The sequence below is a fragment of the Pseudopodoces humilis genome, chromosome 9, assembly GCF_049639895.1.
Source record: "Pseudopodoces humilis isolate 2021_Gansu_Grassland_sample_001 chromosome 9, ASM4963989v1, whole genome shotgun sequence".
In the NCBI taxonomy this organism is placed as follows: Eukaryota; Metazoa; Chordata; class Aves; order Passeriformes; family Paridae; genus Pseudopodoces; species Pseudopodoces humilis.
Window position 1 is genome coordinate 13631495 of NC_142208.1, and position 21962 is coordinate 13653456.

The 21962-nt window shown below is 35.3% G+C and overlaps 1 protein-coding gene across 23 annotated transcripts in view; it reads left to right on the forward strand.

Moving 5' to 3' along the window:
- KCNMA1 (potassium calcium-activated channel subfamily M alpha 1) overlaps positions 1 to 21962 on the forward strand; it is a 438076-nt gene that overhangs the window by 252915 nt on the left and 163199 nt on the right. For all 23 annotated transcript variants that reach the window (XM_088059361.1, XM_088059362.1, XM_088059363.1 and 20 more), the window contains one exon: positions 441 to 552. In XM_088059361.1, the coding sequence (XP_087915487.1) occupies positions 441 to 552 (112 nt within the window). The remainder of the gene's footprint in view (positions 1 to 440; positions 553 to 21962) is intronic.

Consider the following 21962-nt stretch of genomic DNA (forward strand, 5'->3'; position numbering starts at 1 on the left):
AGTAAAGGGACTCATTCTAAACCACTCTGTATGTCAAAATCTGTGGGCATCAGATACATGATCAGACTACTACCAGCATATTTGCTGTGCTAGAGCAAAGGAGATGTATTTTGAAATACCTTATATTTGCCTACACTTTCCTAATGTTACTGATACATTGTCAATAAATATGGAAAAAATATTTTAGCACAGATATTGCCACTGATCATACAGACGATCTATCTCATTAATTAGACCTTTCATTTTAATCTCAGTGTGATTATCAAGAAATGCACAATACAGACTTTTTTCTAGTGAGACGTGTTTTGTCTGGACTGACCTAAAACATAGTTACTACACTAACTTTTGAGTTTAATATTTTGGAACAGATACCTGCAATCAGAATGTCAATAATCTGATTCTTTCATCTCTTCTGCTCTTTTTTTTTTTTTTCTTTCCAGTTTATAGCAGCCAATGACAAGCTATGGTTTTGGCTAGAAGTTAACTCAGTGGTAGATTTCTTCACGGTCCCTCCAGTATTTGTGTCAGTATATTTAAACAGAAGTTGGCTTGGTAAGTACAGTAGTTTCACCTTTAAAATGCTTGTTACAAAAGTACTTCAACGTTGCAATTTTGGTGGAGAATTTCTTCATCTTGTGTCATTGTGTAAATAGAAGAATGTTACCAAAGTTGTTTACAAAGTGAATTTTAAGCAGAAAGGTGCATTTTGTCAGAAAAAGCACTTACTATATCTGTTTTATTTTCAACTCATTAATATAATCCCCTACTCTGAGTGGTGGAGAACTCCATTTTGGAGGTGCTGTGTAGCATGAGGCTGCCTTTATCAAACCGTGAATTTGATTTGTCTCAGCTTGAAGCCTGAACAGGTGATCTAGATTGTTCATTCACTGAACTGAATTGCCATGAATCATTGTCAACAATGAAATCAATATATTCTCACTGCATTTTTTGAGCCAGTGTGGCTAAACTTTAAATCCACTGAAGCAACTGATTTGGGAGATACATTTAGACACTTAACATTTTGTTGGGCTGCTAAGAATGCATTAGGAAAGGTATGGCACATTTAAAAGGGAATATGAAAAGAAATAGAGAGGACACGCAATTAAAAAATGTCCATAATGTGTCAAATGGAGCTTTTTGTACAAGTGTTACATGCTCTGTCATTAGGAAAAATGAAAGTCAAATTTTGTTATTTTTTTTATTCAGAGAAAACTTCCTAAAAATGGCATACTTTGTGAATGATGTGTCTTTAGACAACATATGAAACCTCACAGTTTGGCAATTAATTCCTCCAGAAATAGAGGCACTCATTGTCACTGAGAAGTGAAGAGAATAGTTATCTTAAATGTTTCATATGGAAAAGAAAATAAACTAGAGGGTCTTTAATAGTCTTACAATATTTTTATCTTAATATAGAAATGCAAATACACAAAAAATATTGATGAATTTCTGTTTTATGCAAAGAGATCAATAAACTTATAACTACAGTAAACCATATAACCATATCAATGACTATTAGCATGCCAGAGATGAAAGCAGTAAAATGGCCAGAAAAGATGACTACACATCCTCATATGATTACTCTCTTTATCACATATCACTTCTGTCATATATGGAAAACTAAGTAAGGCTTTTTGAAAGGGAAAATGTCGTACAGTTCCATATTATGATACGAAATAAAATGTAAAAAGAATGTATGTAAGTAAAAAACATGCTTATCCTTGAAAGAAAATTGCTGATTTCGCTAGCTATAACTTAATCTCAGATTCCTTGCATTATGTGAATTAAAGGGATGCATTTTCACTCTTGTATGTGATATATCCGAGTTTCCCCAAAACTTTGAGATTGAAATGCTTGGAGATGAAGGCTGAGAGAATAAATAGAATCACAGAATCCATTGAAAGGGAATGTGAGATGAGAAAGTAGCAGGACCACAAACTCTGGGAAATGAGGCAGAGATAATTACTTGGAATGAATACCCTTCATGAAAGTGACTGCGTAATTGACTGACTCATGGTGACACAGCAATCCAGCTAACAGTACTGACAGGGATAATGAGAACGTTTGCACATTTAGCAGTTTCTGCTGCATAGATTTTAGAAGTTTTATGTCAGTTTTCAGGAAGAGTTAAGCACTCATAGGGTTGAAAAGATTTACATATCTCTTAATTACACCAACATCACTTTATCTTGATTTCTTGTTTGTAGCCAAACTTTGCCTGTTTCCTCATGGAATCATCCTGAGACATTTATCACCTGCTGAGGCAAAAAATGGACATGTTTTTTAATGTAGTCATCTTAGGAGTAACATATTTACAATGTTTTAGCTTTGAACCTGCTTCCAGAGGAATTTTTATTTTTGATAAATCATCCTTAATGAAATCAATCACTAATTCAAAAATGTGAATTGTTTGGATTCCTAACAAAGCTTTAATTTAGACCAGCAAGGTATTTTGAGCAGCTGTGATGGAAGATTTTTAAAGTAAATATATTGAAGTGTATTAATGGGGACTGTGTTCCTTTATACTTTTGAAAGAGATGGCCAAATTTACTGTCTGTAGAGCTCAAATATTTTACTGATACTTGTAGGTGATACAGTGGTAGGACTGAGTGTGTGAGAAGGGGGAAAGGTAGGGTGTTTGGATGATATTATTTAGTTTCAGGTTAGATGCCCACTTTGCCTTTTGCTTTTATATAAATATTGTATAAATACAATATGAATATTGTAATGGAGGGATATATCCTTCTACTGAGGGAGATTCAGAACATGTAAGTTGTGGGTTTTGCACAAGTTGTTCCCATGTGTATGTAGGATTAGCAGGGAGGTTTGTCTTTTAGTGAGGTGAGTAAATAGAGAGTGCTTAGAGTTAGGCAGTGTGAAAATCATTCAACATTGGCAAATTTTAAGAATTTCTTAATGATTTAGCAGGTTTCTTTTGTACGCTTTAGATTTCAAGATCATTTAGGAGCCAAAATAAAGTGCATCATCTGGAATGTATTGTGCATCAAGGTCTTTCCAGTTTATTTCACTGTTGATTCATGTCAGTCAGCTGTGATGAGTTCATTGAAGTAGTTGGCAGAATCGAAGTCCCCATGTGGCTCTCTGAATGTCCAGTTCTACAAGAGATGTCCTGGATTAGCTGACTGACTAGTATCAGTACAGACCCACAGTTTGAGCTGTATTTTAAAGAAACCAGACTATCCTAAATAAATAATAAACTTTGCCTTTGGAGCAGTAAGTGCTTACAGAAAGATGTGAAGCATAGCAGAGCACGTGCTCTGAATGTTCATGTTTCACTGTAGTGGAAAGCCAGTAGATTTTTTCTGTTCTTATGCTCGTTCAGAAATGCCATCTTTCACCTATTGTGTAGCTCTTAGTATGTGAAGCTTTCTCCTTTCCCTGCTACTCTTTTGTATTCAGCTGTTCATAACATACATTCTTGCATCTTGAAATGCTGTATATGAATTAAGTTTTCAATCAGTATTCATAAAGGATGTTGTTTCAAATCTAGACTTCCACCTAGATTCCAGTTTGCAGACAACATTTGATGTTGAAAGACAGATCAGGTTATGCTTTTTTGAAAGGTTTTCATGTCATTATGATCCATGTTTAAAGTAAAGCTGAAGGCAAAACAGCACTTAAAACCTGCAAAATACCAAATTTTTAGATTTGGTAAATCCTTCAGAAAGGGTTTCTGTGGTGTCATTTTTGCTTGCAGAAGACAGTGTAAGAAAAGGAAGCACATGAAAAGAATGCATTTGACCTATGGAAAGAACTACATATTATTGAAAGATTGGGGGAAGTACAGATGGGAAAGAAATTTTTAATAAATCTGTAATAATTCAGTGATATACAGTGCTTTATCATGCTGTATAAAAATTTCTTATGTTCTGACTTGGAAACTATACACTGATGTACTATGAACATCAGTGTGTTTTTGGATGCTCATTTTCATCTAGATCCCCATGACATTTTTCCAACACTGTTTTGCAAACAGTAGCATTTGTGTAGACACTCGCTCATAAACTACATCTACTTTATAAAATCCTATGTATTGCTTGCACAGCTCTGTACAAGAAACCTTCTAAGAATGGTAGGACAGCTCTCCAGGTGCAGAATTATACAGAGTGGATAGAACCTTCCCAAGGGAAGAATGATCTACAGGTGATTTTGACAGTGAATTTCAACCAAATTATTTCAGTGCATTGCTGAGTTTGTATGTTTTGTTTACAGTCCAAGTGAAGGTAGGCTAAAAGGATTGTTGAACAGAAAGGAATTTGCAATGGGAGAATTAATGGCATATAAATAATGTACATTTTTCTTTTTTTTTACTACAAAATCATCATAATCTGAGTGTCCTACATAAGTTTCAGATTTAGAACTTTTTTCCTCTGGATAGCTTGCAGTCTGAAAATTGGAGAGTCCTGCAACAGGTGAATATCTTCCAGTTGTATTTAGTGAAGACTTAACACTTTACACACCACTTAAAACTGTTATTCCATCTTCTTTGATAGCAAAACCATTTAAAATAACTGAAATGCCTTTTATCATGTCCTTGCATGCTTATGAAAAAGGAAATATTGATTTTATGAGCTGACTGTATTGGTCTGAATTGCCTTGACAGGATTGTATTGTTAGAGGGGGATTTAATATAAGAAATATGATCTTGGCTCCACATTTGCAAGAATACGTGAATGAGGAACAATCAGCCTTAGATTGTGATAATAATACAAAGATTAATGCAATGTAATATATTAATTTGATAGTATCTCATTACTGAATCACAGAAATTAAAGATAAAGATCTTTTAAACGATCAGTTCCTTTTCCTGACCATATGCTTCATCTGTTCTACTGTGCAGAATATCAAGTGGTAGAAACTCTGTGATTCCTTGTAAGTTCTGTTATCAGGAAGATTTTTTTCTTCATCCTTATTCCCTGACATCCCTTTTAGTCTAGGCTGCTGCTGACACTGACTTTTTTTTAAGAAAATAATTTGAGATAGATAGTGGAGGAAAGAAGACAGACAACAAATGCAAATATAGACACATGCAAAGCATGGAGAACAAATCTCTTCAGATGGTGATTAACACAGTTAGGGAAGGGGATCCTTTTTTCCAGTGGTTGCTCAAATTCTGTCCAGCTCCTGTTACAGACATGTCAATTAATTTTGGATGAGACTTGTGGTTTCAGTATCAGTGCCTGGTCTGAGAATAGTGTTTCCAACAACTCTGGAGGAAATTCAGCTTTCTTGGTGAATCAGAATGAAACTGGTTTCCCACCAAGGGAGAGAGATAGATGACTCTGGAAAAAAACAGGTGTGTCTAACTAAGATAGTTAGGGTGATGGTGTGAAGCCTTCTGCCCATCCAGCAATTGTTCTTCAAGATGAAGCTTTAGTTAAAAATCTGTACATGAAAACAACATCTGTTTTAATGCCGTGTCAACTTTCTTTGCCATAATCTCTACAGAGCAGCTCGGCCTGAAACCATATTTGAATCTGTAGAACACTTTATTCCTTTTGGAATAACTTAGATAGTTTAATGGAATTTAGTTACACTGACACAAAGAAGTTCTCTGATAACTTGGTTGTAGGAATGCCACTTTGGCTTTGCAATCATTTACTGGATTTTGCTACATCTACAGGTCGCAAAGCTCCTTTGCTTAGCACCTTAAATTTGCAGTCATCTGCAATTGGTAAGCATTGTGCATTTCTGCCATCTATTGGTGGAATCTTTGAATGCACATCCAAATTCTACAATATTTCTTACAAAACTAACATCTTTTATACAGCTTTGATGTATTTTTTTTTCATTTTACTTCCACTATGCATTATTTTATATATAATGGAAACTAAATCCTACAAAATTTCCTTGAGCAATTTTATGTATATGTACATGTGTACTGCTTTTATGTATGTTAACATTTCTTTCTACACTTCAAATGCCTTCAAACAGGTATCAATGAGTTTAATGAAAAGTGTTTTGAATGCTCAATATGCTTGGTGATTTGTCAGTAATCGGTCACTGAATAGACTGTATTACGCTTGCATTGTAGTGAAGACAATATTTTTGCTTTATTTCTAGGCACCCTAATCAGTCCAGGTTTCACAGAGCATGTATATTTTGATAGGGCCCCAGTTAAAGTAATACTGACTTCCCAACAGGCATTTGAGTTGCTACAATATTAAGACCAGAAGGTAACGTTGTGATAAATATATATTTGCCAAAATCCATGACAGACTTTTATGGATATTGTTGCATTCATTTGTGATGATACTCTTCTCCTCTGTCCTCCACTGAGAAGTCAAACAAGTAGCCCAAAGACGCTGGAGCAGAGCAGAAACACAGGGACAGCACTAGTTTCAAATGTCATTAGTGTGTGTCTTCTGACATGCATAGAAACTGTGTTCTTGCTTCCCTACCTCTGTGAACTCAAAGCAAACGGGATCATTTAAATGAACTGCAGAATGTCTCTGTCTGTGAGTGGTACTTAACATTGCACAGAAACATGACCCTAAAAACATTCTGATTTCTATTCTGCTCTGATGGGTAGTGGTGACAGGCACAGGGGTATCTTGGTTTTTTCATATGTGAATGAGTGACAGGCTTAGCCCAAAAGTAGTGCTAGTTTGTGAATTTTGAGAAGCTGTTGAGAGTTAGAGCTGCTTGTATTGCCAGGCTGGATGGACTAATTTGACCTCTTTCATCTATAACCTGACTGAGCAAGAATGTATCTTTACTGGCAGAAAATAAATAATCCAGTCCTGAATTTATAGCTAAATACAACAAATGTTGCCTATAAATGAATGCATGTAGTTTGTTGCTCTCCTGCTTTACAGGATTCCAAGCCCTGCTTGTCACTAACTTACTCTCTTCATTATCAAGCATTTCGTCCTCTGGTATAATTGCTTAACATTATTAGGCAGAATATTAATAGAAATATTAAATAACTTAAGGTCAAGAGCACATTCCTGACAGGACTCCCAGGGAAGACTTGAGAGATACATTTTAAGATTCCCTGGGGTTTAGTCCATTTAATGAGTGCTGTGGCAATGCTGAGTAAATTACACCAGTATTTATAGCTCTGTCACTCAAACATTCATTTAATGGAAAAGCAAATGGCACATGATGCTTTTTCTAAATGTATACTTAAATATAATTACTTGTTTTGACTACTTAATTATTTTGTAGTAGAATTCCTTGTTTTGTCCAAGATTAATTAATGGCTCATGGTTATTTCTTTTAAGATTATGGAAATAACATGATTTTTTTTTCTGGAACTTCTATAAACTATACGTACCAGACTTGCCTAAAACCAGCACGAAGTAGCCCATAGAGTTTTAAAAGCTATTGAATGCAAGCTACCCAGACATGATGATTTGGAAATGTCTGGCTTAACAGATGTGTTTATTTGCATTCTCCTTAGTCACATTAGGAAGTATGCAATCATTAGATGATTGTCTTTTCTAAGTTATGGAATAAAATACATATGGGAAACTTCTGCTTTTTCTCCATCATTACTGAAATGTCCACCATGTTTCTAGTCAACACTTCAATTAAAATGTCTTTGCAATGTACTAAGTCTGTGGTTGGTTAACATATTTCATAAACATTTTATTCTTTTTGAATTCTGCTGTTTTTAAACTGAAAAAATATATTACTATTTTGGACTGGTTTTTTTTTATATGAACAGTAAACATATTTAGTATTTTCATATGAATGACCTTAATTTGGATTCCTACTAAGATTTCCTTGTCATATAACCAACCTTCCCTTCAGTGAAACACTCTTAGTATTCTTTCAGGGTTATAATATTTAGAACTTCTAAAGGTATACTAATGTTCTTTAGTATATGTTTTTCAGGTACCAAGCATGCTGTAAGCCAAACTGGTTTTATGTAAATTTCATACAAAGGAACAGAAGCAGGTAGACTTTACATTAGCTGATGTAGCCAGATTATCTGTTGTCATCATTGGTTGGTCATGTGTTTTCTGGACATCAGTCCATAAGATGATGAAGATCATAGTCTGTCTGCCAAACTTAGTGATTGAGAAACACAGAATGCTATTTTGATGTAGATTGACTGTATGATGTAGATTGACTGCTAAATTCTAAGCAGTTTATCATAACTGATTTCAACTTTGCTCATATTTAATTCAGTCATACTCCCCTCTAGGATAATAACAGGACAGTAATAGCAAGTATAAAGGATTTATGCTGAAAAATAAATCACTGCAATTTCCTTTAATAGCCAAACATTTTGCATTTTTAAAATATATTACATAATTTTATTCTCTCTATATCCTTTTCTGCCTAGTTAAAATATATTCTCAATAACTGGACGTTATGTGAAAAAAACCGACTAGTTTCCTTTTATCCTGCTTTTTATTTTCAGTTTAATTACTTTACAACTGCCCTTGGATTCTCTAATGGTTTCAGTGGTCTTTCTGACTCTGTAATTAAGTTATTCTGCTTAAATGAAGGCTACCCAGACTGTTGATTTTTGTCTTTAATAGAATGCAGGGATAATACTGTAAAAAGAGAGAACCCGTTCCCTTGAACTGCTGAGTGAAGCCATAATTACTTATTCTGTCTTCTGGCATTTGTGTTTACTTGAATGAGAGGAGGCAGTTAAAAATGCTTCTTCTAGTGTCACATGATCATAGCTCAGATGATTTCCAAAGTTTCTTGAGCTATCTATACCATGCAACTGACTTGCACACTTTCCTTAATGGTAATATGAGAGATCTTAATGTTAATATGAGGGATTAGATTTTTTTTTTCTTTTTTAAATTTGACTGTTTCTTATCTTATGTCAGCTGAATGACCAGTTGAAAATAAAATTTAATTTCTTGTCTCCCAGATGGTATGCTGATATGTGTAGTTCCTTGTAGGCATTCAGTCTAGTCATTATCCATTATCCAGTAGTTACTCCCATGATAACTCATTTCATTCATTTTTTTGACTGTGTTTTTAAATATTTTGAATCTGAGTAAGTTTGTTGCTGAGTAGGATCTTCTCAACTTTGAATTTTGAATGCTTGTTTACAAGCAACTTTATAAGTAATATAATTGCTATCAACATAAATCCAAAACTAGGAGTCCTTATACCTAGAACATGACAGTTTATATTTCAGCATTTTTAACATGAGGTCTATGATTTCTGGTTACTGTTTTTGATCTTTAACTCACTTTGCATTTCTAATTTCTGTAACATTGCTCAAAGGAACTATTTTATCTTCTAAGCCCTGGACCAAATGTACTGCAATGTCCGTGTAGTTCTCATTAATTCGGCACCAGTTGTCTAGTGTGCTCTGTGGTGCGTGACTCTGGGTTTATGTCGAATTAAGGAAAGATGCATTATTCAGTTTAAGTAATTAAAAACCCCAAACTGCATATCTGTGTTCCTCCTGACTTTTTTGCAAGACTGAATTAATCAAAAGCAAATCCTGTTGAGACTGAAATTGATATAAATTGATGCAAAGATAGTTGGGCTTTCACTAGAATAATTAGAAGTTGAGAATTCCATATGAGAGTTGGGAAAGTTCTTTTGTGTCTGTTTTTTCTGAATATCAAAGGGCTCTGATGGAACTTGTGTACTCACCTGAGACTGGAGGTTTATTTAACCTGGATCATTCATATGCTTCCAGTTATCTTTTGGCAATTCTTTCACTCCACTTTATATATATGAAGCTAAGAAAAGATAAGAGAGAATTTGATTAAGATTTTTCACTCTTGCTATAATTCCACATTCAAAAGGGAAAACTTCATTAATAAGATTATTTACATGCACTGCCTGACCATCACCTGAGAGGCCCAAACCCCATTGGGATTAGGTAAAATGACTTCTTGTGCTTCAGTGTTCCAGGTATGAATATGAGAAAAGCAGCTGGTCAGAGCCTGCTGCTGGTAACACCAAGGTTGTGGGGTTTGTCCCTGTATGGGCTGTCTACCTAAGAGTAGCACTTGATCCTCGTGGGCCCCTTCCATCTCAGAATATTCTGTGAATCTGTTAAGTTTAAACCTTCCTGCTCATGTGACATTTCAGAATTAATGGTTGGATGGCTGAAAGTCTGTTAATTTACCCACTATTCTGTTTTTACAGTTGCAGTATTTTGCTATACAAAATCAGACGGCACATAGAAAAGGAAATTTTGGGAAGTGTTCTTACAGCTGAAATATTTAAGGCTTTTTCTGAGGTTTTGAATTACAAGATATTTATACCATCTGGCAGTTTCATACAATATTGACTTAAGTCAAGAGAAAAGTATCCTTCATGGCTTGTCACATTTTGCCACTTGTTTCACATCAATTTTTGAATGCTTAGCATTCTCTAGTACTTCTGTATTTACATTCTTACATTATACAGGGCTTGCACTTGATTCACTGGTGACCTGCAGACATTTAGCCTTCATTAACCTTGTTACCACCTTCAGCAGTGTTTATTATCGTATTATCTCAAATTCTGAATGAAAATAGAAACATAGCAGAGCAAGCTATGAAATGAAGGACATATTTCTGCACAAAAATGTCTCTGAAGTTACTGACTCCTCCATAGCTACTTGCACTGCAGTGGCTCACCTAATGGATTTCCAGAAAGTTTGCCAATAAAGCTCAAATTCTCAGAGGCCAGGATTTACATGTTCTTTAGATCTTCATGCTTTGTAAACTTTTTTGTTGCTTTTGTTAGTTTCTTCTGCTCAGGGAACTCATTAATTTGGAACAGTATTAAAGAAGCTGCTACTAAACTTGGGAGTGCATTTTTGTTTCATTCAGGCATTTAGTTTTTAATTGTTCTTGAAAAAGTCAGTGCGTTGTGTTTATGAATTGTATATAGTTATTAAAGATTTTTCTCTACATCTATCTAGTGATCTTCTCTGCTTTGATATGTGTAAAGGGATATGAAGTGAAAAAAAATTACATTTTCATGATATTTTAGGTTTCAGCTATCTAAGCTTAACTTGTCTTCAAAATTGCACAGGCATTTACCAGAAGCAGGTTTTCCTATGATATCTCCCTAGATGCAACTTTGATTCGAAAGCTGAATATTGGAAAACCAGCCTTTTTAACTTTATGATTTCTTTTGTTTATTGCTAGTAAGTATATAACAAGTGGCAAATAAAAAAACAGAATAATTAATCTTTTCATTTAAATACAGTGTTAAAACTTAGAAATATTAGGGCTTCTACATAAGTAAAACTGCTGTAAAACTTTCTTTCTAAAGCCATTTTCTTGTTGCAGTTATAGGTGATTTATACAGGGAAATTATTTTGCTATCTTTTAAAATCACTTACTCTTATGAAGTAAGGCACATGGACATGTGCTACATAGACAGGTTTAGTACACAGCATTTTGTTAAGCATTATCCTTCAAGGAGTGCTGGTTTTATTTAAAACAGCAATATTGTAGCACCACTGTGGATGTTTAGCTGAAATGAATCTGTTGTATATTAAGTGTGAAGTTCAGTTTGAAGAGGTTTCTATGAAAGTCGGGATATCAAGTGACTGTAATCTTCATCATCACAAGTAAATTGTTGTAGTCCCTTACAAGCATAGATGACTGAGAGCAAAATGCTTTTGAAATTTCTGAGGTACTCAAAACTCTCCAGTTGTTAGTTCTCCATTATCAGCTAGTTACTCTGCTTCTCAGTATAAAATATCTCTCAGCTTTATTGTCTTCAAAATTGCTGGTTGTTTTATTTTGATCAGCCCAACGCTGTGTGGATCATTTTCCAACAAAACTGAAGGAGTTTTTGTGTATGGGTGAGCTCATGGTGCCCTAGAGAGCCACACTGGCGCTTTCCAGGCACTGTGCAGCCAGCAGTTAATGCCAGTCTCCCTCATCCACACTGCAGCCCCTTGGCCATTCAGAGAGGCATTTCCCTGAAAATAGGGAGTAATTTCAGCTGACACCACACTTGGGGGTGTGGGTCATACCTGCAGAGCCCAGAAAAAGCTCTTGTTTTGCTGAGAGCTAGATGGAATATTACTAGCCAAATAGAGCAGTGAGACTGTGTGCTGAAAGTGAAGTTTTCACATTTTAACAGTTTGCTCAGTTTTACTTAATTCTGTTCTGGGATGCTTTTCCCTGAAGTTAGTCAAGGGAGCCCATGAAATTCAAGCATGTAATGTTTGCAGTATTGTGACAGCAGAAGAAAGAAATCACAGCAGGATAAATATAAAATAATATATATTAAATATAAAATAAAATAAAATAAAATAAAATAAAATAAAATAAAATAAAATAAAATAAAATAAAATATGGTTTGAATATATTCCACAAATTATTATTATTATTATTATTATTACTATTATTACTATTATTATTATTGTTATTGTTATTGTTATTGTTATTGTTATTGTTATTGTTATTGATGCAAACTTTGCAAATCTTTCCTATTCAACACTCATCCTCCCTGATACCAAAAACTCCTAAGTCCTGCAGGGGTTCTTACTGATGTATATTAAGGCTGCTGTAAGTAATAGGTGTAAAAGTTCAATTTTTAATTACGAACATAAGTGATTAGTTAATTATGTAAGTAAAAATTAAGGTAACTTTATAAATAAATATTAAAATTTGTATTGTAGATATATAATTTAAATATACTTTTATGCAATTTAATTATTTCAAATTTCAATACTTATTAAAGCATAGTTAATGAAGTGTTTCTTAACAACCAGTATGTGGTTGGGACAATGCTAACTCCGAAGAAAAAGTTATTTTCATAGTGGCTAGTATGCAGGCAATATATGTCATGGTGGTGTGGCAGTCAATGAGCATATGAGTTTCTACATGTAAATTATTGTGAATATAATTTCAAATGCAGTGGGATGCTTTGTAAAGCAAAAGCATCAAAGGTTTGGGTTTTTTGTTATTTGTTAAATTCCATACTTGTTTTTTTCTGTGTTGTTTCACTTTCTATTGTGGGCAAAATGTAGATGTCAGCACCGTAAAAGCAGAGACATCTGGAAATACCATCTGAATTCTTTCATGTTCACTCTTACCTGGGAAATTAATCTAGAGAAGATTATATATCATTGCATTTGGAGCAGATGCTGTAAGAAATATGCTGCATTCAGTGGAAAATAGCCAATGATACATAGATTTGAGGAATAGGCTCTTCTAGGAAAATTTCAGATACCTACTTTACTAGGTACTGACTCTACTCTGATAGTGCATAAAAATTTCACTGTCTTCTCTTATTTATTGGGTAACATTGGCTTTTAAGGGAAAGCATTTCTGTACACTTGAAAATGTGAGAATTTTCTTCCCAGTAGGTAGATCACAGATTTTCCTATCTGATGTGAATTTGAAGAGAAGAGTTTTAAATGCTACTTCCTTTACTGGTTTTATTCTTGACTCAGTCTTAGTGATGAATTGACACTTGCAGTTCTCAGACCTTGTATTTCAACATGATGCAGTACTGAAGAGATGAAGATTATTTTTTAGTACTGCATTGGGGTGAAATAAGGGATGCTGAAATGTGGGGTATGGAGCTATGCAACAGCTGTGTTTGCAAAAAGTAGTTAAAACACCATAATCTTTGATTTATGTGGAATTTTATGACTGAATTCTTAATCCTACAGCTGGTCTGAAATACTCTGTTTATTGTTGGTACAGTATAAATTTACACAATGTGCAAGGAATCATTCTGTACACTAAGTAAAAGGCTATTGCTTCATCAGGACAAACATAAATATTTTTTGAATATTTGTCATCCATCTGGTCAGAGAATGGAGCTAAAGCTTTTTGCACCTGGATCATAATCACATTCATACAGAATTTTGTGGTGTTTCATTTTCATAACTGATTTCTCATAATTAATTTATCTGTATGTATCTGCTAATATCCATTCTTTAACTAATTTCTTTGTGCAACTCAGAGGCTAAAGTGGCTTCCTGAATAGGATGCTTTATATCATACCAGTTGATTGGAAGTGAAATACTTGACTCCTTTTCAAGCCCTGTTTTATAGTATGCTTATTGTTTCTTTGGCAGTTATGGCCTGTGCCTTGTGACTCACGGGAGCAAAGACTGGCAGAATTGAAAGTCTTTTTTTAAATCAACCTCCTGCAGCATGAGTCAGGCTTTAGATCTGGCCTTTGCCCTTCCTTTGCCTTTGTTCTTATCATTTGTTCTGCCCTATGGTTACAGCCTCTCGGAATAGCATATTCCTGATTTTACTGCAATTTGTTCCTGATGAATGCCATGGAAAATTATATAAGATGCTAACTTGTCAATTTTCAGGAAGGGAAGTCTCTTTATTTTGGGTTGTAATGGTCACTTTAGAAAGCAGCCCCCAAATTTCCAACCTTCTGTGCAAGCCTCTTTGCAAGGTTAGCTTGCTGAGGTGTAACCTTTTATTTGAAGGATCATTTTGGTTTTAGATGCACCATCAGTAAAGTGTACAATTAATATTTCTCTCCCCAAATTAAAGAATTAAAAAGGGCATATATTCCATCTATTTTAAATATGGACTCGCAGTATCTGGAAAGGATTACACAAATGTAAGATTAAAAAAAATAGAAAAGTGAGAGCTGAATAAATTCTTTGCCTTCTTAACTCTCTTTTATCCACTAGGTAAATATGAATAGTGGTTATTCTTCCCTTCATGGTTTCAGCCTTTTGTTAAAAATGGCACGAATCTCACTTTGGTGGGATAACACTTCCTTTGTAATATAAAATGTTTACAAGTTAATACTCTCTGGTTTTATGTAAAGGTCTGCTTTTCATTTACTACTGGCTGTATCTCTGCTTGGTTTATGGAATATGACATAGTTGTTGCCTGAAGTGGTGTAAAGCAGGAAAGTTAATGTTTACAACATCAAGTGACTGGTTTTGTTCTTGCTAATGCCAGCCTTTCTGGAAATGGTTTAATAGCTTAAGACTTTGAGACTAGGAGATAAAAAAATAAATAATGCAGCTACATATTTTTTCTTAGGAACTCAGGACTGGTTTGTAACATTACCTTCTAAATAATTTAGTGAGATTAATGAGTGGCAAATTCTTGGCAGAATAAGCATTATTCTGGTTTTGTCGTATTCCATAGACATTGCTACAAAGCTGTAATAAAAAGTAGTTGTTGACCAACCTGTAGAATTTTTATATTCAGAAACAGCAAGTTATTTTTTTCTTTTATATGAATAATACTTTTACCATTTTTGAAACAGAAGCAATGAAAATTTTATGGACCATTTTGTGTACAGCAAATGCCTTTTACATTTTCATTTCAGAAGTAGCAATTTAAAAGAGGAAAGGTAGCATGTGGAAAATTCTGTGTTCACTTATTTTAAATTAAATTAAAAATGAATTTTCAAGGGGAGAATAGTCACAGGATATAACACAGTTATTTTTCTATACAGCAGGTTTCTCCTTGGCAGATTTCCTTGTGTTTTGTGGTTTTTTGCAGGTTGTGCTTTTGTGCATAACTGTAAGCAAATAGTATCCTACAAAAGCACAGCAAAGGACAATAATTTGGTACCCACTTCTACCCACTACATTGCTTTTCCAAGGCAGGATCTAATCTTCCCTTGCTCTCCTTCAAGATGATATAGCAAGTCCCTGCATGGCCAAAGGTAAAGTGGAGCTTAGCTGCTGACAAGTCTTGCTTTCTTCTCCTGCATTTTTAAGTTTAATAGCTTCACATTTGGATGGACTTTGGAAGAAAGTTGTCATTTAATTATAGCAGTACTTCTATAAGTATGTAAATCTCTTTCTATGAAAAGTTCAAGGAGGGTCATGGAGTGAGTGATGTCCTTCAAGGGGATGCTTCTGTAGAAAATATGAAAAACTTCACTTGTAAGTAGATAGGAATAATTGAAGGTAAAATAGGTTGTTAAAAGTCATTCTAAAGATCTTTATAACAGAATGTTTGTTGATTAGCTTGGATTAAATACTTCAGAGCAGGCTGCAGACATTTCAGGTACTGCTGGTACAGAGGGCTTAGGAGTTTTAGGTCTACCTCAGACCAAGAGGCCAAGGACCGTGTCCTTCACAGGGGTAGGAAACAGTGATATTCTACTGATGGCACCACCTTCACTTGCTTAATTGGACTCCAGACTTTTACTCAGATGCTCATCTGAGCTAGAATTCCTAAAAGTTATTTTTCTGGATAACTGAAAAAAAATTAGTCTACAGAGAACAGTTGTCTGCAATCTAATTTTACATCCAATATAAAAAAAAAAATAAAAAAAAATTGGCCAAGTAATAGATCAGTGTTATAGATGATCTGGAACTGTAATGTCACTGAAATCAAGGAACTGTCTTGGGTAATCAGGTTGTAGAACAAAATACTAAAAATATATTCATTTGGAAAGCAGAAATGTCTGCACAGGAAAGTAGTACTATCAGCTTTGTGTGGCTGGCTGTGATGTTGAAGAGTACTTCCCAGCACAATATGCCATCATCCTGCTGCTGCTCAAATTTATATACCTTTTTTTTAAACTTGTTTAGCAGGTTTATTTTAGATTTGATCCTAGTTTGTGTCATTTAATTTATGTTTTCAAATTTTGATGAATGCAACAGATTAAGCAATGCACTGAAGAAAATTGATAAAATTCTGGCTATCCCAGGAAGCTGAGGAGTTAAAAGAATACTGTCAAATTGTTAAAACCAAAATAATAGGTTATGTAAACTAAACAGCTTGGCTCTTGCTATTTATTACTTTGGTCCTGTTTTCCTTTAGAGACGTTCCAGGCTTTCAAGGTAAATGGATTCTACACCCAAACATTTGCTGTACTAAGTATGAAGTACACTAATGATAGGTTTAAAATTGGAAAATAACAAGATTATAATAGTAGTCAAGAGGAAATACGGAAAGGACAATAGCATGCCTTATATGGCATAAAGTAAGTGGGACGTGCATTCAGCTTGAGCTGTACGAGATGTGATTAGTAACACAGCTAAGTACTACTCTGTTCAAATCTTTTTAGTTTGAGAGGAAGGATTCAAGTGCTCACAGGTACATCAAGGATGTTTGTCAGCTTGCAGAGATAAAACTCATCCCTATGGACTCAACTAACTTGGCTGTTGTGACCGGCGGGAATGTAACCAGGTTTTTTGTGAGAATGTAGTGTTAAAGGTTCCAATGCAAAGGACTCCATGCAATGGATTCTTTCACTATCTGCACGTAAATTATAATTTGAAATTTGTGTGTACTACAATCCCCTTTATATTTGGCAGTCCACTCCTTAATAACATTTCCAAAATGCTTTGAAATCCTGTGTATTTCATATAAGCACATGGTGCAGCCTATTTTTGTGTCTGCTTTGCATTGTACTCCAGATGGCATTGGTATATTTGTGGGTCTTCTGAGGCCAAAAAACAAGGGGGAAAAAAAGGAAAAAGGAATTATAAGTATGTTCCTCAAAATGAAGATACTTTTCACAATGAAATTTGTGTATTATGCTCAAAGCAGGAAAATTCATGAAGAAAATCTATCATATGTAATGGAAGATCATGATTACTTTTAATTTGAAGAGCTTTATCCAATTGAATGAGGTGTTAGTTGACTGAACAAAACTCCAGTTTTGTGACTATTCATAGAGCAAGTCTGCTTGAGACAGCTGTGGATTCTGTTATTCATGCTCTTGCTTGATGGCTAAATTGTTTTGTTTTGAACTCTTTTTTCCTTCAGTAAGGTAGCTGTCATTAACTGGGATTGGAGGAAGGGTCGTTGTGTTTATTTGTTGGAGGTTTTTTAATTTCATCTGGGATAAATCCTGTAAGAGTTGGCTGATTATGTGAACTCTGCCTTCTGCGTACTAGCTTTAACTGGAAAACAGACGTGAACTTGCCAAAGGAACTAATACACTGTAAACAATTCCCTTTATGTACATGAATTGTCAGAACTATATTCTTTGTGAGTGTACCTGTTCATTCCAAGTGAACAGCATCATGTTTGTGGGTTTTGAATCAATGGGTGTGGTTCTTTGATGTATCTGAAAGAAGCTTATGTGGTAATATCCGGATAGAAGATGGTTTTTAAGCTCTAATACATCACGGATCAGAGGAGCATCTGCACTGCCTGCCTGCTTCTGTGATTTGTTTTGCCCATCCAGTTTGTGGTACTCTTAGTCTGTTTTGTCAAGCTGGGTTTTGTATTTGAATTCATTCTGTTTGTTTCAAGCTAACGGAAATGGACGAGATTATACTGAATTATTTTTGATAACAATCAGTAAAGGGGAACTTAATCCTGTGTCCAGTTAAATCTGCTCCCAAAGAGAAGTTCTGTTAAAGAAAGAACTCAGAGCTGTCTCTGTGTGTTGATACTGAGTTAGCATAAGGAAGGGTGGATATATGCCCGTCTTCACTGTTAGTGAACGCTGTGACTGAAGACTGGATCACAGTCCTTACTTCAGTGCTCCTGGAGCTGAAGATACACAGTCATGATTCCCAGCAAGATTTTAGTCTACCACAACCCTTCTGGAGGCACACGTACAGAAACGTACAAAAGTACTAGAAGGCGTAAAAAATCTCACGGAGAATTGTTCAAAAATGGATATCGTGTCAAACCTGGACATAATATCCCCGAAAAAGAAGAGCAACGCACTTTGCAAAACTCCTTGGTGTCTTGTTACAGGGTTGGCTCATACTGGGGTAAGGTCCAACTCAACTTTTTCTTCAGAATTGTAGTTTGTTATGCTGTCTCTGGTGCTAATATTACTGTATCTGATGAAAAACATATTCTGTTTCATTTCTTGACTTTAAAACTGCAGTATTTCAGTTGCTTTGTAGAAAGAATTCTTTCCCAAACTTACATGCTGCAATGTACTCCTGTCTCTCCAGAAAAGGGGTTCATTGTTCACCTAGAACCAAATAATCCAGTCTTTATTGAAGGATGGATTATAATATTCTGCAGTGTTGGTGTTACCAAGAAATTTTGTTTGAAAGTACTGTCATTATTTCAAAGATGTAATAGCAAGATGAAGGAGTGTGCAGCAGAGAGACGTATTAATGAATCTTCGATACAGCATTCTTTGAAAGCAATATATGTAGATTCTAAACTTGATTGTGGTTTTATTGTCTTGGTCATAGAGCATTGATTTTTTTTGTTTTTTGTTTTTGTGCTGCAGGCTGTTCTCCCCACTTGTATAACAGAGGTGGAGAAATGTATAAAAATATTTCGTCTGGGTTGCTTCCAAGGAATGACACATCCTTTTCCTCCCATTCTATTTCTTCTTGTCTTTTTTCTTTGAGCTTTCATTTTCAAGCCTATCTACAGGGAGTAAGACCTCAGATAACTCTGCTGCACTTCGAAGATGTTCAAAACTGGATTATTTTGCATCTTAAAAATTATCCCTCTATTCTGTGTCTCAAAAAAGGTTCCTAAATATGGATTCTGGGTTTTTTTTTCAGACTTCAGTAAACCATGTAGTCTTAATGAAATCTAGGGTAGAAGTAGCTGTTGATAAGTTTGATGAAGATGTTGTTCTGATGAATGGGTGAATTGTTTCTCAGGAATAGAAGTGGCAAACAGAATCTCTATATTGAACCCTTACACCAATATTTTGGGTCTACAATTGTCTATCAGAGAAATAATAAACAGCCTAAGGCAGTAAGAAAGGGATTACTTATCTCATTGGTGAGAAACAATGTAATGCTTGGTGCTGTTCTTGTTGATTGAATGTCTCATGTTGAATGAAGAAATATCCCAGTTCCTGTTTCTATTGATTAGAATCTCATTAAAATAAGTATAGTTGTCATGATTTCCTCACCTTTTCCTTCAAAGATTTTAAATGGTACATTTCCTTTTTTTGGGGGGGGGTGATGGGACAGGGGGGGTGGGGTTTGCAGCCTATAACTAATCCTGGTTGCTTCTGTATATTAATCCAATGGAAAAAAACTGTATGAAAGAGAGGAAAATAGCCCATTGCCTGTAAAGTCATATAAAGCTGTAAATAATACTGTTTACTTTGCTGTAAACTTTATAGATAAAATAATTTTCTACTGCAATTGCATTTCTACTGCCACATAGTTTATTTGCCATGTCAGGATCACTATTCTTTTCTAAAGAATCCATCCATTTTGTGGGCTCCTTAGTAAAGAGTCAGGAAAAAAGTACTCCTGCTGTATTCTAGATGTAGCCTGGTAGTTCAGCATTGCATATTGCTTCCTATTGAACAGATAAGCGATTTCTCTAAAACTGATTTCAGGGGGTTTTGCCACGATGCGGCCTCTCCTAGTGACCATTTTTTACAGATTTTTTTACAGATTCTAGGTTGAACACCATGATATGAAATAGTTTTACACACATATTTTACATTTCCGGTGTATTTTGAAAATTATCTGTTTGCTTCACAAGCAACACAATATCTAAAGAAAAATTTTTGCAGTTAGAAAATAATCCTGTGGTAGAGTTGAATGTTAATTTGAATCATCATACCTACAACTCAGAATGTTGTACTAGAGGCAGAAACTATTGACCAAAAAACATTGTCTCATTGTTTAAGGAATTTGGTTTATAATCATAAAAGGTTTTTCTGGTCTTGATATCTGTGAGTATCTTAGCTTTGTCCTGGGTATTGTTGCTGAGATAAACTCCGATTCCTAAGTGTATTTTAGTGATCCATTTAGAAGCAGGAGCCTGAGAAACTCAAGAGATCCTTCTTTTATATTATCTATGTTTTTTCTCTTATTAGGAAGATTTTTTTGATAAACTAAATAATCTGGTACTTTTTTTTTTCTTTTAATAATTTTTAGTATAGCAGATTATATCCTATTCTAGTCAGATCCTGTAAGAAAATTCCAATGTAAAACTCTTTGCCTAGAAAAGGATAAGTTACTTGATGGAGAGAAAGTAGCAAGTGCTTCCTGAGCATTCTGTTTAGCAGTTCACAATTAACTTTAGCAGACAGGGTCCATGAAATTAGAATGGACCTCACTGTAATCTGTAAGAAACTTACCCTATCTCAACTCCTGATTATATAATTTAAATGTAGAACAGTTTTGTAGGTATTTCACAGAAAAATAAATTACTCTTCTCCACTTTTATAAAACACATTCCTAAATATTGCTAAGAAAAGAGATCTGTACACATTTATATGTACATGTATATGTAGCTGAAACAGCTTTGGGAAAGGAGGAATTTTTGTTAGTGCTCCTATTACTGAATTTTCCTTTCTATTTTTGATACATAAGCAAACATCAACCATTTCTATTCTTGGCACGGTGGTAGACCTGAAAGAGGTATCATCATCTCAGTTGTGCAACAGTGGGTTTGAGTGCACCCTCAGCAAGTGAGCAGAAAACGCCCAGCTGAGTGGGGCAGTTGATGTGCCTGGAGGGATGGGAAGCCATCCAGGAGGACCTGGACAAGTTTGAGAAGTGGGTCTGTGGGTACATCCTCAGGCTCAGCAAGGCCAAGCACAGGTCCTGTGCCTGGGTTGGGGCCACCCCCAGTGTCAACACAAGCTGGGTGAGCAAGGGATTGAGAGCAGTCCCTGCAGAGGGTTTGGGAGTGCTTGTAGATGAAAAGCTGGATGTGAGCCAGCAATGGGAATTTGCAGCCCTGGAAGCCAGTTGTGTACTGGGCTGCATCAAAGCAGTGTGGGCAGCAGGGCACGGGAGAAAATTCTACCCTTCTCTCCATTCTTGTGATCCCCACCTGCAGCACTGTGTCCAGCTCTGGGTCCTCAGCACAAAAAAGGGGATGCAAGACCTGTCTGTGAAGAAAGGCTGAGAAAATTGGAGATGTTCAGCCTGGAGGAAAGAGGGATTTGGGGAGACCTTATTGTGGCCTTTTTCAGTATCTGAAGGGAGCAGACTTAACAGAACCTGCTTCAATAGAAGAAAGGGTAGTGGTTTCTATATAATAGAGGGCTGTTTAGAATACTGATAAGGATTTTTTTTACAATAAGCATGATGAAACACTGGAACAGGTTGCCCAGAGAGGCAGTAGGTGCCCCAACCTTGGAAACATTCAAGGTCAGACAAGACAGGGTTCTGAGCATCCTGATCTAGCTGC